Here is a 16,273-nt window from a genome sequence, read left to right as displayed (position 1 = left end):
ACACTCACATGGCACTGGCTTTGAGGTCCTATTTTCCCATTTACATCCTAATTCCTTATAGTCACCTTGTGGGACCTTATCCCTTTTTTGTAACAATGTTGTTGGTACTGATATGTAAAATGATGGTTTGCTGTTCATCCTCCCACTTCAGGAAGCCCTGCAGCCTCTCTGAGACATCCTTGATCCTGGTACCAGGAAGGTTCTTTCAATCCCAGAGTCTCCTTTCCAGTCACTGGAATACCTGTCTGTACCCCTTACGATTGAATCCCCCCTAACTATAATGTTCTCCTCAACTCTTGTGCACCAGAGCCAACCATGAGGTAATGTAACTTGGATGTAATTCAGAACCCCACGGCAATGCTCTGGAAACATGATTCAAATTCCACGTGGCAGATGGTTAAAATTTGAAATACAAAAGAAATTGAGATTAAAAGCTTGTCTAATGGTAACCATGTAGCTAATGGTGATTGTCCTAAGACCATCTGGTTCACTGGTGTACTTTAGAGAAAGAAATCTGTCACCAAGGCCTGGTTAGGCCCTCATGTGACTAGAGACCAACAGCAATGTTATTAATTTTTAACTGCCTTCTGAAAAGCCACACAATTCAAGGGCATTCAGGTTGGCCAATGAAGAGAGAATTCAACCATTGTCGTTTGATGAATCATTAAGATGCATTATAGTAGCTCATAAAGGTCCTTTAAAAGGAAAAGGGGCCACCCATTTAAAATAGAGATTTGGCAACAAAGAATATCTCTGTGGGTCATGAGACTTTAGAACTCTCTTCGTCAAAAGGTGGTGGAATCAGAGTCATTGAATATTTTGAAGGCAGAAGTAGAGAGATTCTTATTAAGCAGGGGTTGTAAAGTTCTCAGGGATAAGTGGGAATGTGGGTTTGAGGTTACAATCAGAAGAGCTACAATTTTATTGATCTACGGAGTAGGTATGAGTGGCTGAACGGCCTACTCCTGCTCCTTTTCATATTTTCTTAAGACTCCTTAAACAGCTTGCAAATCTGAGACCACTACCTACTATTTAAGAAAAGAGTGAGAGAGAACACAGGGAACTCCAGATTCATTACCTTATATCAGTAGTAGAGAACATGCTAGAATCTATTAGGAAAGATGGAAATAAATGGATAATCTGGTTTGACCACACCTGACATACTGAGCACAGTTTTGGTCACCTTATCTCAGGAAAGATATCATTACCATAGAGGGAGTGCAGCATAGGTTCACCAGACTTGCTCTCATGATGGTGAGACTGTGCTATAAAGAGAGATTTGGCAAACTGAGACTATATTCTCTGGAGCTTCCAAGAATGAGAGGTGTTCTCTTTAAAACCTACAAATTACTTAAAGGGATAGATAGAATAGATGCAGATAAGATGTTTTGCCTGGTTGGGGGAGGTCTAGAACCATGGGAGACAATTTAAAAATAAGGTGGATGCCATTTAAGTCCAAGATGAAGAGAAATTATTTTCCTCAGAGGGTTATGAACTGAAATAACTCCACGAAGGCCAGTATCCTGTCATCAAGTTACTCATTATTTACACAGGCACAATGTATGACACTGACCCAGCTAGCTCAGAGCCGGCTCCTAGAGTGAGCAGAATTTCTGACACTCCTGCTTATATCTGTCAGCCAGAACTCATTGATTGGACCAGGTTAACAGCCCCAAGGCCCTGTTAGAAACATTTCATCCCTCCCCTACTAAGTCCAGGGACATGGACCATTCCTTTTCCTGGGGCATTTTCACACCAGGTCCAGTTCCTCCAACTCAGCATTCGATACTGGCACTCAGAGGGTCATCTTCTTCAGGCAGTGATGGTGTCGAGGCTGAGGTTTCAAAGGTTTCTTCAGAGGTTTCTTCGACACTAGGTAGCGAGGGAGAACCCACAGGTACTGACAGCCTTGTCAGATGTTCTGAGGGCTGGGTATGTTTTGCCCCTGCTCCGTTTGTGAATTTGCCATTTTCATGTGGTCTACCTGCTTGTTCAGGACCAACTCATCGAATCAAACTTTTTGTGTCATGGGACCTGGCCTCACATCGACCATGCTTTTTACCTGTGCAGAGCTTTTTCCATCGTTTCAATACCAAACATCAAAGTAAACTGTCTTTCTCACTTAGAGGGAGTCTTGTGTCCAGCACTGGCATTCCTGATGCCATTTCACTCTCCTGCCCAGGTCCAGGAATATCAGATTTAACCTGGTACAGAGTCTTCTCCTCATTAGCAACTCTGCTGGAGTTGTTGCTGTAATTGTGTGAGGGGTGGCCCAGTGGGAGGCAGCTCAAGGCAAAAGCATTTGCTACTTGGTCTCCTGGAGGGCGTATCAACTTGTAATTACATGCACTCAGAACAAGGGCCCATCGCTGAATTCGACCTGAAGCTATGGCAGCACAGCCCTGTCCTCTTTAAGTAGCCCTAGCAGAGGTTTGTGGTCAATTACTATCACAAATTTATGGCTGTAAAGGTACTGGTGGAACTTTCTCATGCAAAAGATAAGTGCCAAACCCTCCTTCTCTATCTGGGCATATTTTACTTCAGCATCAGCCAATGTCTGGGCAGCACTATGCTATCGGGCGTTCCTCTCCATTGGGGTACCGGTGAGCCGACACCATCCCAATATCGTATGGGAAGGCATCGCATGTCAGCATCACATCTTGGTTGGGATCGTAGTGTGTAAGCACCTTAAATGACAAAAGCTGCTTCTTAACTTCCCTAAAGGCTACATATTGACTTCACGATCCTTTCCAAGGCTGACCCCTTTCCAATAGGGTTAAGGATGGGTTAGTAAATTTGTGGATGACACTAAGGTCAGTAGAATTGTGGATAGTGCAGAAGGACGTTGAAGGTTAAAGAGGGACATAGATAAGCTACAGAGCTGGGTTGAGAGGTGGCAAATGAAGTTTAATGCGGAAAAGTGTGAGGTGATTCACTTTGGAAGGAGTAACAGGGATGCAGAGTAGTGGGCTAATGGTAAGATTCTTGGTAGTGTAGATGAGCAGAGAGATCTTGATGTTCATGTATCCCTGAAAGTTGCCACTCAGGTTGATAGGGTTGTTAAGAAGGTATATGGTGTGTTAGCTTTTATTAGTAGAGGGATTGAGTTTCGGAATCATGAGGTCATGCTGCAATTGTACATTGGGGTACTGGTGAGCCGACACCATCCCAATATCGTATGGGAAGGCATCGCATGTCAGCATCACATCTTGGGAAACCCGGAGGAAACCCGGGTTTCCTCCGGGTGCTCCGGTTTCCTCCCACAATCCAAAGATGTGCATGTGAATTGGCTATGCTAAATTGCCCGTAGTGTTAGGTAAGGGGTAAATGTAAGGGTATGGGTGGGTTACGCTTCGGCAGGTTGGTGTGGACTTGTTGGGCCGAAGGGCCTGTTTCCACACTGTAATGTAATCTAATCTAAAAAAAAACTTTGGTGTGGCTGCACTTGGGGTATTGCATACAGTTCTGGTCACTCCATTATTGGAAGCATGTGGAAGCTTTGGAAAGGGTTCAGAGGAGATTTGCTTGGATGTTGCCTAGTATGGAGGGAAGGTCTTCTGAGGAAAGGTTGAGGTACTTGAGGCTGTTTTGGCTAGATAGAAGAAGGTTGAGAGGTGACTTAATTAAGACATATAAGATAATTAGAGAGTTAGATAGGTTAGACAGTGACAGCCTTTTTCCTCGGATGGTGATGACTTGCACGAGTGGACAACTTTAAATTGAGGGGTGATGGATATAGGACAGATGTCAGAGGTGGTTTCTTTACTCAGAATAGTAGGGGCGTGGAACGCACTGCCTGCAACAGTAGTAGACTCACCAACTTTAAGGGCTGTAATGTTCTATGTTCTATGTTCAATAGCAAATATAAGGGCGCCAGGATGAAGGCCAGGTTATGTATGAACTTTTCATAATAATTCATCAGTCCGAGGAAAGACCTAGGGTCCAGAACAAATGTGGGAACCAGAGCACTTTTGATTGCCCTCACTATTGTTTTGAAGTTGAAGGCATGTACTGTACCTTTAAAAGAGAGTGACTGCTGTTCTGCACTGAGAGCTTACAAGCACCTGTCATATGACTAAGTAGCAGTCTCAGAGTGTACTGGAATATTGGAAATATCTAACATTTGGCTGTGAACTAGATACCAGAGTTGTTTTGACAATAATTAGAATTTAACCAATCAGTTTAAACTATGTCCCAGCACACTAAAAACCAATCGAGTGTGAATTTATTGTTTTTGCCAACCTCGAACCATCTGATGCTTGGGGGATAAAGAAGCAGGCATTTTGAAAGGTAGACAGAGAGTAACTGCCATTGAGAGAGACTGCTAATCAAAACACACTATATCAAAGGTGCCTTTTCCATATGAAACATCTTAGCAGTAAAAGACAGAAGACAACTCAGAGAGATCTTCAGCCGAAAGAAGAAGGACACCGGAGACGACAGCCACTGTGCGGTTTTGAAATTAAGTTGATGTAATTTTAATACAGGTTTTTTTGGAACAGTATAGTGTTATAGAGTTGGAGGCAGATAACAAGTAGTTAAGAGAAAGAGGAACTTAGAGTTGTGAATAGTTGTTGTTTAATGTTCACTTTTAGAGTTAAGGAATAAATTGATTTTTATTTTTCTTTAAATAGTGGAACTTAGGAGTTTTCTGACACTCATATTTTAACAGATTATGAGGTGGGGTGAGGTTTTCTGGGTGTTTGGTTTAATTAACAGAGGGATTCAACACTATATCTTCCAATGGGTATAACCCAGTCTTGTCGACTCTGTAGTCCAAGTAGGTCACTTGGGGTACCTGGAACATACATTTTTCCATTCTAAGAGGTGCACCCACCTTGGAAAAACAGTTAAGCACTATATGCAAGTTCTCAAAATGGTCTCTATTAGTTTTCTTGGTTATTAGCACGTCATCCAGCTAAATGATGACCTGGGTAGACCTTGTAAAATATTCTTCATCATCCACTGGAAAATGGCACAGCTGCTGATGCCCCAAAAGGCAGTCTTGCATATTGGTACAAACCCTCATGGGTATTAATTATAGCAAACCTCTGGGAATCCCCATCTAACCGCAACTGTAGATAAGCATGGCTCATGTTTAGCCTTGTGAAGGATAGCCCTACCTGCCATTTTTGCATATGTGAGGGATTGGGTATTTATCCAGCTGTGAATAGCTGTTTACTGTTTGTTTAAAATCCCCTCAAAGGCGAACTGGCCCATCAGGCTTCATAATCGATATGACTGGTGCTGCTCATTCCACAAACCAGACTGGTTTGATGATTCCTTCTCTTTCCAATCTCCTATTTCCTGCCTCGACTTTTGCCCATTAGGCAAATGGCCCTGGGTGTGCCTTACAGAGTCATTGAATTGCTTCTTGTTCAACACGTTAAGTGGCCTTGACCCCTTTGATAGTCCCTAGACCTTCCTAAAAATCTTCTGGGTATTTAATTAGGACTTCACTCAGGCAGCAATTTTCTAATTGAAAAATGTTGAACCAATCATGTTGAACTTTTCTCAATCAATTTTGCCCCATCAAGCTGAGGTCCAAGCCTTTTTACTACAATCACTTGTAACTGAACCAGTTGCTTCTCATAAGAGATGGAAACTGAACTTATACCCTTAATCTGAGGGGCTGCCTGATTATAGGTTCTCAGTCTAACTGAAGTCTGATACAAACTTCAGGGTTTGGAGTCCAGGGTGAATTTTGTTAAAGACTGGTTTTGCAACCACCGATACAGCCACACCAGCCTTAACCTCCATTAGAACCCGGTGACCATTTAGCCAGATGTTTATTTTGATTAGTTCTGATTTGGTTGTTGCGAAGCAATTTAATTGCTCCATGCCAGATGTAGGTGGACATTCTGGGGTGTGCACTCTCCTGGATACTGGCCTATGAGTTCTCTTACTCAGTTTGGTCCTAGTGGGACTCTTAGAACATGGAACATAGAATATTACAGCGCAGTACACACCCTTTGGCCCTTGATGTTGCACCGACCTGTCATACCAATCTGAAGCCCATCTAACCTACACTATTCCATGTACGTCTATGCCTTCTTCTACCTCGAGTCCACATACTGGCAGCGCTTACAATGGCTTGCCAGCCCAGATCCTGAAGAACATTTAAACCATTTGGCCGAGGCTATGTTTTGTCTTGGAGTGTTGCTGTGGGCTGACTTTGAGTCCCTCTGGTCAGGATATGTCGTGAGTAAGGCTGTGCAATTGCCTTCACTCAAGTGCTGTTCCCCAACCTCAGTCGTCCTGGCGAGGGTGTTCACTTCCATCGGAATACCCTGTAACTCACATGTTCTACTTGCCCCATTTTCCAATTATAAAACTAGGTGCAGTGCCTGTTTGAAGTCCAGTTGGGCTTCAGCTAAAAGATGCTTTTGCACAGTCATATCATTAATTCCACATACCAAATGGTCTCTCAGCATCTCACTTAGCATTGAATTGAACTGAATTTATTGTCACGTGTACCGAGACACGGTGAAAAGCTTTGTCTTGCGAGCAGTACAGTCAGATCACAGAGTTAAGTAGCTGAGATAACTAAATAATAGGTAAACAGCAGCAAAATACCAAAACACGGGTACAGGCAAATGCTAAGAGTTTGTGAGTCCATTCAGTATTCTAACAACAGTAGGGTAGAAACTGTTTCGAAACTGAACTGGTGCATGTGTTCAGGTTTCTGTACCTTCTCCCCAATGATAGAGGTTGTAGAAAAACATTGCCAGAGTGGGATGGATCTTTGAGAATGCTCTCGGCCTTTCCTTGACAGTGGGCCTGGTAGATGGATTCTAGAGATGGAAGGGTGGCCTTTGTGATTGTCCGGGCTGAGTTCACCACTCTCTGTAACCGTCTCCGATCTTGAATGGTACAGTTGCCATACCAGGTAGTGATACATCCAGACAGAATGCTCTCGATGGCACACATATAAGAGTTGGCAAGGGTATTTGCTGTCATGCCAAATTTCCTCAGCTGCCTGAGGAAGAAGAGACGTAGTTGGGCCTTTGTAACCAATGCATCCACATGGAGAGTCCAAGAATGCTTGTTGTTGATGACCGCTCCCAGGAGCTTGGCACTCTCCGCTCGTTCCACCTCTGTGCTGTTAATGTGTAGGGGGGTATGAGTAACATCCCGCCAAAAGTCAATAATGAGTTCCTTGGTTTTGCTGGCATTGAGAGCTGGGTTGTTCTCCGTGCACCATTTTTCCAGATCTTGAACCAAAGTCACATGCCTCTGCCAGTGGCTTTAACCTCATCAAAAATCTCAATACAGATTTCCCTGGTTTTTGAATTGTCGAGTAAAACTGATAGCATCTCAGAATTAGAGGAGACTTGGGGTCACAATATTCCTTAACTAAATCTGTCAACTCTTGAAAGGTTTTAGTATCTGGTACCTCTGGGAAGGTTAAGCTCCTGATAACCAAAAAAGCTGTGGGTCCACGTGTTGTCAGAAGAATTACTCGTTGCTTTTCATCTGCCCCAAAATTATTTGACCAGAACAAAAGAACCACATTCTTTCTGCATACTGGGCCCAATCTTCTACAGCAGGATCAAATGAATCAAGCTTCCCAAATAGCAAAAGAGAAAATGCTGGAAAATCTCAGCAGGTCTGGCAGCATCTGTAAGGACATTTTGAGTCTAACTGACCCTCTGTCAAAGCTTTGAGTCAGAGATCTCTGATTAAACCAGATTAACAATCCCAATCAGGAAACTCCATATTCCATGAGATCCACTTGGCTGATATCATTACTATCAATCCATGAACCTTTGGAATTTTTTGCCCCAGAGGGCTGTGAAAGTTTTGTCTTTTAGTAAGTTTAAAGTTGAGATTTATAGCTTTCTGATTACCAATAACATACAAGGTTATAAGAATCGAGTGAGTAAAAGGCATTGAGTGTTTGATCTGCCACAATTGCAATGAATGGCAAGGCAGGCTCAATGATTGAATGGCCAAATCTTGTTCCTATGTTTCTACCATCGGGGAGGACAAGTGCAGAAGATACCTGGGAACACCACCACCTATGAGTTCCATTCATCATCCTGACTTGGAAGCATATCACTGTTTCTTGGTCACGTGGACTGCAGCTGATGAAGAAGGCAGCTCACCACCACCTTCTCAAGGGGCAACAAGGAACAGGCAATAAATGCTGGCCCAGCCCATGATGACCGCAACCCATGAATGCTTTCTTTTAAAAAATGTGCATTGTGCATTCAAAGCTGAGAAAGTCTATGATCACAGAATGTGATTGTTCAAGGAAAAGCCTTCATGGCTCAGAGGGCAGGAACAGAGTAGCAGTTAACCTGATTAGACAGGGAAGGAGAGTCTCTTTGGATTTTGATTCATTGTCACATGACAGTGTCGGAAGTTGATGGGAGTTTGCTTTGCCATGTGTTTTGAATCTTGCAAACTGTGTTATATTTATAAAGTTATATTTATAAAGCTTGGGTTTCTTTTGTTATTTTTATACCTTTTGTTTAAGCAACTTATATTTCATTGTTAAAAAAATTTCTGCATTCATTTAACCAATAAGTATATATTTTTAGTCTCCCAACATTCACTTCACAACTCACATTCTTATTTATCTATCTCTATGCCATGAGCAAAGGTAGCTCCAATACCTTCAATCCCTTCAAGCAAATCATTTCTATACATTGTAAAGTTCAGGCCTCAGCCCTGACCCCATGGCACACCACTCATGATATTGTGCCAGTCTGAAAAAGACCCGCTTATTCCTACTTTCTGTTAACACACTTCCTGTTAACCAGCCAATCTACCATCCATGTCAATATATTGACCCCAAAACCATGAACATTTATTTTCCGCAATAACCTTTGATGTGACGTCTGATTAAGTACCTTCTGGAAATTGAAGTACAGTGTATCCACCATTACAGCACACAGTTCCTTCTCAAAGAACTCCAATAAACTGGTCAAATATGGTTTTCCTGTGACAAAACCATGGTTACCTCAAACTCATTAAGTGACTTGCAATTACTTTGTAAAAACAGTTTCTAATAATTTCTCGATGACAAATGTTAAAGTAACTGGTTTATAGTTACCACCTTTCTGCTTTTCTTCCTTTTTGATTATTTTTGTACCTCCATAAAACAAACTTTAAAATTGGATTTAAAATTGGATGGGGTAATTTAATACAGTTCCCTTCAGTTGAGAGGTTGGTCTTTTTAGCAGAGGAAGGGTCACTTCTCATTGGTCAATCAAATGCTTCAGCTCAGCATGTCCTCTGACCCTGGGTCCAGGGAACAGTTTAATATGAACTAGGTTGAGTGGCTAATCTTCTAATTGTTTTCTTTCAAGGAGTGATCATGAACCTACACAAGCTCATGAAGGCTTCATATTTAATTTCTTTTCAGGATTTGAGTTTTAAAGAATTATGGGAAAATGATTCATTTCAATTCTGCAAATACCTGGATTTTTTTAAAAGTAGTCACTTGACATTTGAATGTTTATGAAACATTTCTTGGAAAATATGATTTCAGCTAATGACTGGACATTTGGACTGGGGTGGCCTTCCAGAGGTTTTGACTGTCAGAGAAAGAGTTTCTGTTTGAACAGGGTTTAAAACCAATGGGACATGGTGTCCAGTCTCTGCTAAAGGGAGGATACCTCCCAGTTCAGTTCTCCTATTTCTAGAAATATACTTGTTGGGCAGAGTGAATATCTGCATTGAAATCTATTTTCTTGCTTTGTGTCCTGTTGTATGATTGTGTGTTTATATTTCGGGGTATTTACAAGGGTAAACAGATTTCAAACTGCTAAGCAGCTTTACATCTTTGCATTAATCATTTATTGAATTGCGGATGTAGGAGATCCAAAGCAAACAAAAACAGAAATTGCTGGAAAAACGCAGCATCTGTGAAAAGAAAACAGAGTTAAAGTTTCAAGTCCAATGGCCCTTCTTCAGACCTGTGTTAATCATTATTAAAGAAACCTGGTTGATAGATTTTTTATTCCAAACCTGGTGCCAATGAAAGTATATGAAATAATAGATATAGTAGAAGAGGCCCTTCAGCCCATCGAATCTGCACTGGTAAAAAAACACACTAAATCTACACTAGTTCCACTTCCCGCACTAAGCACATCACCTTGAATGCTATGATATTTCAAATGTTCAACCAAGTAATTTTTTAAAGATTGTGAGGTTTCTGCCTCAACTCCCCTCCTAGGCAGTGCATTCTAGACCCCATTACCATTTTGTTAAAAAAAATTACCTCAAATCCCCTCTAAATCTCCTGCCCTTTATCTTAAAATGCTCCTTTGTTATTGACCTTTCAACTAAGGGGAACAGCTGCTTTCTATCCACCCTATCCATGCCCCTCATAATCTTATGCACCTCTATCAGGTCCCTGCCTTCAACCTCTGCTCCAAGGAAAACATCCCGAACATTCCAGTCTCTCTTCACCACTATCCTGTTCTATTATAGACAATGTCCTGGTGAATCTTCTCTGCATCACCTCCAGTACAATCACATCCTTCCTATAATGTGGAGACCAGAACTACAAACAGTACTCCAGCTGTGGCTTCACCAAAGTCCTGTACAGTTCCAACATAGAAACAAATGTTGTGGATGCTAGAAACCTGAAATAAATGGAGGGAGTGCTGGAAAGATTCACTAGGTCTGACAGTATTTGTGGAGAGAAACAGAGTTCATGTTTTGGAATAGTAGGAGTCATATCACACTCAAAACATTAACTCTGTTTCTCTTCACAGATGCTGAGTTTCTCCAGCACTTTCTGTTTTTATTCCATTCAGAATGGCAGAGCATTTAGAGATAACAGGTTCATCAACATGTACAATTTATAATCATTCCAAAAACATCAGTGCAAAAGATCATACCTGGAGGAAGCAGGTTCCCATCGGAAGATGTTCTTTGATCGAAGTATTGTAAAAATTGCGGCTGAACACAGGCTCATTATCATTCACATCTTGGATTGCAATAGTGACAGTAGCAGAGGAGAACATGGGAGGATTTCCTCGATCAGTAGCCGTCACCACCAGCTTGGGAACAGGATCTGTTTCATAATCCAAATTTGCAGCCGTGGTAATAACACCAGTCGTTTGATCGATGGTGAACCATTCAGAATGAGAGTTTGTATTGCCAGTAATACTGTACACAATTTCACCATTACTGCCCTCATCTTTATCTCTGGCTGTTACTTGTAGCACAAAGCTGCCAGGATACAGAACCTCAGGGATGGACTGTCGATACCCAGAGTGGTCAAAGACTGGAGGATTGTCATTAACATCAGTTACATGTATGGTAAATGTGGATTCAGCCCTCAATGGTGGTGTTCCAGAATCAGTTGCCGTGACACTCAGCTGATAAGTATCTTGCTCTTCTCTGTCTAACATCTGGTCTACACAAATCAAATAAATAATATTGTCTTTTGTAGTCAACCCAAATTTACCATCACCACCATCTAGAGATACATTGACTTTGGCATATTCTCCATAGTCAGGATCCGATACAGAGATCCTGGCCACAAACTGGCCTGGCTGAGCTCCCTCTGAGATATGAGGTGAACCATCTTCACTGAGAAAGATGATGGTGAGTGTGGGCTGGTTGTCATTGTAATCCTTTACCTGAACTGTTACAAATGCCGTTGTTACTTCAGGATGTGTGGCATTGTCTCTGGCTTGGACCACCAGCTCATGAACTTTCTTCATTTCATAATCCAACCCTTTATTTAACTTGATAACGCCTGTCTTTGAATCAATGGCAAAATACTGATCGGGATCACTTTGCCTTCTGTTGATCTCATAAATGACCACCCCATTATTTCCCTCATCCATGTCTGTGGCAAAGACTTGCAGAATATTGCTGCCAGGCTGTAGGCTCTCTGAGATCATGGTATAGTATCGAGTCTGATTAAATCTTGGAGCATTATCATTTACATCTAAAATGGAGACATCCAGAATCATCTGACTGGTTCTGCGGGGAGTTCCACCATCAAAAGCTTCAATGACTAAGGTGTAAGTAGATCTCTTCTCCCTGTCCAGGGGATTATTCACTACTAGTTCCAGGTCCAGTGTTTCTGCAAGTTTCTTGGTTTCAAGCCTAAAGGCTTGCCCCACATTTCCATCTTTAATAAGATAGCCCTGTGTGCTAAACTGACCTCCATCCGCATCAATAGCTGAATCTAAACGAAATCGTGTTCCCACAGGTGTTTGTTCAGGTACATTCAGTTTCATTTGCCTGCTAGGAAAAACTGGAGAGTTATCATTGATATCATTGACGATTATGACCACCTCCACTGCATCACCTCCCCAATTTACAGCCACAAATTTGTACTTATCTCTGGACTCATGATCCAACACTTTGGCTGTTTTGATAATCCCAGTGGTTTCATCAATAATTAAGTCTGAGGACATGCCTGTTCCATCAGTCTCGTGAATGAAGAAGCTACTAGTTGTATGTCCAGGAGGCAGGCCTGCATTGATATCTCCAATGATGGTAAAAGGTGGCTGCTCCTCATCAATTTGAAGAATGAGAGGTTCATCTGACTTTGCAACACTCCATCCAATCAAGAATCCTGACACCACGTTCAACCACAGAAACACACCTTGGCAATTAGACTGAGATTTCTTCATTAGATCCATAATCTCAAATGGTACTAATCAAAATGATGATGTTGGCAATCTCCAGACTTCATGGAATCAATCTTTCTGCACGATAAAATAATTATTCCACCATTAGTCACAGGATTACAGTGAGGAGTAAATACAGTAATACCCCAGTGACAGTCAGTGTCTGTGGGACCTGTACCCCAGTGAAAATCAGTGTGTGTGTCACTGCAGTGTCAAGAGTGTGGTGCTGGAAAAGCAGAGCAGGTCAGGCAGTATCCAAGGAGTAGGAGAATCAACATTTCAGGCAAAGGTCCTTCATCTGGAATGAGGCATGAATAGGCCTCATTCCAGATGAAGGGCTTTTGCCCAAAACGCCGATTCTTCTGGTCCTCAGGTGCTGCCTGACCTGCTCTGCTTTTCCAGCACCACACTCTCGACTCTAATCTCCAGCATCTGCAGTCCTCACCAGTGTGTGTGGGAGTGTATCCCAGTGAGAGTCAGTGTGTGTGGGACTGTACCCTGGTGAAAATCAGTATGTACGGAACTGTACCCCAGTGAGAGTTACTGTGTGTGGGACCCTTACCCCAGTGAGAGTCAATGTGTGTGGGACTGTAGCCCAGCGAGAGTCAGTGTGTGTGGGACCTGTATCCCAGTGAGAGTCAGTGTGTGTGTGTGACTGTACCCCACTGAGAGTCAGTGCGTGTGGGAGTGTATCCCAGTGAGAGTCAGTGTGTGTGGGACTATACCCCAGTGAGAGTCAGTGTGTGTGGGACCTGTATCCCAGTGAGAGTCAGTGTGTGTGGGACCTGTATCCCAGTGAGAGTCAGTGTGTGTGTGTGGGACCTGTATCCCAGTGAGAGTCAGTGTGTGTGGGACTATACCCCAGCGAGAGTCAGTGTGTGTGGGAGTGTATCCCAGTGAGAGTCAGTGTGTGTGTGTGACTGTACCCCACTGAGAGTCAGTGCGTGTGGGACTGTACCCCAGTGAGAGTCAGTGTGTGTGGGACTGTACCCCAGCAAGAGTCAGTGTGTGTGCGACCATACCCCAGCGAGAATCAGTGTGTATGGGACCTGTATCCCAGTGAGAGTCAGTGTGTGTGGGGATGTATCCCAGAGAGAGTCAGTGTGTGTGGGAGTGTATCCCAGTGAGAGTCAGTGTGTGTGGGGCTGTATCCCAGTGAGAGTCAGTGTGTGTGGGGCTGTATCCCAGTGACAGTCAGTGTGTGTGGGAGTGTATCCCAGTGAGAGTCAGTGTGTGTGGGAGTGTTTCCCAGTGAGAGTCAGTGTGTGTGGGAGTGTATCCCAGTGAGAGTCAGTGTGTGTGGGGCTGTATCCCAGTGAGAGTCAGTGTGTGTGGGAGTGTACCCCAGCGAGAGTCAGTGTGTGTGCGACTGTACCCCAGCGAGAGTCAGTGTGTATGGGACCTGTATCCCAGTGAGAGTCAGTGTGTGTGTGGGGCTGTATCCCAGTGAGAGTCAGTGTGTGTGGGAGTGTATCCCAGTGAGAGTCAGTGTGTGTGTAGAACATAGAAATATAGAAAATAGGAGCAGGAGTATGCTCTTCGAGCTAGTGTTGGATCATATTGAGTCCCATCTCCTTTGATCCCTTTAGCCCTATGAACTATATTTACCTCATTCTTGAAAACATTTAATGTCATGGCTTCACCACTTTCTGTGGCAGAGAATTCTACAGATTCACTAATCTCTAGATGAAGAAATTTCTCCTGATCTCAGTCCTAAATGGCCTACACTATATCCTGAGACTCTGTCCCCTGGTTCTAGACTCCTCAACTAGTTGAAACATTCTCCTTGTATCTAGTCTGTCCAGCCTTAGCTTCATACAGTCATGGAGATGTACAGCATGGAGACAGACCTTTCAGTCCAACCCGTCCATGCAGGCCAGATATCCTAGATAAATCTAGTTCCATTTACCAGCGCTTGGCCCATATCCCTCTAAACCCTTCCATTCATGTATCCATTGAGATGTCGTTTAAATGTTGTAATTGTACAAGCTTCCACCACTTCCTCTGGCAGCTCATTCCACACATGCACCACCCTCTGCATGAAAATATTGCCCCTTAGGTCCCTTTTAAAACTTTTCCCTCTCACCTTAAACCTAGGCTCTCCTGTCCATGTTTTGGACTCCTCTTGTCTAATTTACCCAATCCATGCCCATCATGATTTTATGAACTTCTATAAGGTTACCCTTCAGCCTCTGATGCTCCAAGAAAAACAGCCCCGGCCTATTCAGCCCCTCCCTATAGCTCAAATCCTCCACTCTTGGCAACATCTCTGTAAATCTTTTGTGAACCCTTTTCAGTTTCACAACATTCTTCCGACAGGACGGAGACCAGAATTGCACGCAATATTCCAAAAGTGGCCTAACCAATGTATAGCCACAGTATGACCTCCCAACTCCTATACTCAATGCACTGAACAACAAAGGAAAGCATGCTAAACACCTTCTTCACTATCCAACTACCTGAGACTCCATTTTCAAGGAACCATGAATCTGCACTCCAAGGTTTAGCAACACTCCCCAGGACCTTACCATTAAGTGTAAAAGCCCTGCCCTGATTTGCTTTTCCAAAACGCAGCACCTCATATTTATCTAAATTATCTAAATTAAACTCCAACTACCAACAGATCGCCATTTCCAGACGTGGTGTCATGTGGAGTCCTGTATAATTGCAGTAAGCCATTCCTAGTTCTGAACTCTAATTCTCTTGAAATAAAGGCCAGTCTACCATTTATCTTCCTAATTGCTTGCTGCACATCCTATCTCCTTTCACTGACTGGTGTACAAGGACACCCAGATCCTTTTGTACATTCACATTTACCAATATACACCATTTTAATCATATTCTGCCTTCCTGTTTCTCACACCAAAGTGCGTAACTTCACATTTAGCTACATTGTACTGCCTTGTGTTTGCCCACTCATTCAACAATCACCTCGAAGCCTCCTTGCATTCTTCTCACAACCCCACCTCATTTTGTGTTGTCAGCAAATTTAGAAATTTAACATTTGGTTCATCTTGATTGCACCCTCAAAAGCTCCCTTACATCAGTTAAGTATGATTTATCTTTCATAACCCATGTTGACTTTGTCCAGTCTGTTGATGTATTCTTCTGTTATCATGTATTTTACAATAGATATAAGACTCACTGATGTTAGCTACTGGCCTGTTACTCTGCTTTTTTTTCTCCTTGTCTTCTCAAATAAAGGGATTATATTTGCCACACTCCAAGCTGTAGGAATTGCTTCTGAGTCTATCAAAGTTTTGAAGATGACTAGCAATGCGTCCAATATTTCCAGTGCCACTTCCTTTAGTATTCGGAGACTTAGATCATCAGACGCTGAAGATTTGTCTATTTCCTATTTATTTCCCCAGCACCATTTCTTACTGATATGGCCTCTCACGAGACCCTTGGTTCCCTAATATTTTTGGGAGGTTATTTATGAAGACAGAAATAAAGTTTGTGTTAATTTTTTCTACCATTTCTTTCTTTCCCAGTATAATTTCCCCAGCTTCTCACTGCTGGAGACCAGTATTAGTCTTTACTAATCTTTCTCTTCACACATTTATGGAAGGCTTTTTAGTCTGTTTTAATATTCTTGCAATGTTACTCTCATTCTATATTCCCCTCAACCAAATGTTTTGTCCTCTTTTAGACCATAAGACATA

The 16,273-nt window shown here is 42.6% G+C and overlaps 1 protein-coding gene across 1 annotated transcript in view; it reads right to left on the bottom strand.

Annotated features, from left to right (window-relative positions):
* Positions 1-10,850: 10,850 nt before the first annotated feature.
* Positions 10,851-16,273, bottom strand: part of LOC122551098 (protocadherin-16) — an 18,353-nt gene continuing 12,930 nt past the window's right edge. Inside the window, exon 2 of the mRNA XM_043692742.1 lies at positions 10,851-12,686. Coding sequence (XP_043548677.1) covers positions 10,851-12,620 — 1,770 coding nt within the window. The 5' untranslated portion in view covers positions 12,621-12,686. The remainder of the gene's footprint in view (positions 12,687-16,273) is intronic.

This window comes from Chiloscyllium plagiosum, chromosome 6 (assembly GCF_004010195.1).
Source record: "Chiloscyllium plagiosum isolate BGI_BamShark_2017 chromosome 6, ASM401019v2, whole genome shotgun sequence".
Classification (NCBI taxonomy): domain Eukaryota; kingdom Metazoa; phylum Chordata; class Chondrichthyes; order Orectolobiformes; family Hemiscylliidae; genus Chiloscyllium; species Chiloscyllium plagiosum.
This window is presented reverse-complemented; position numbering and strand designations above follow the sequence as displayed.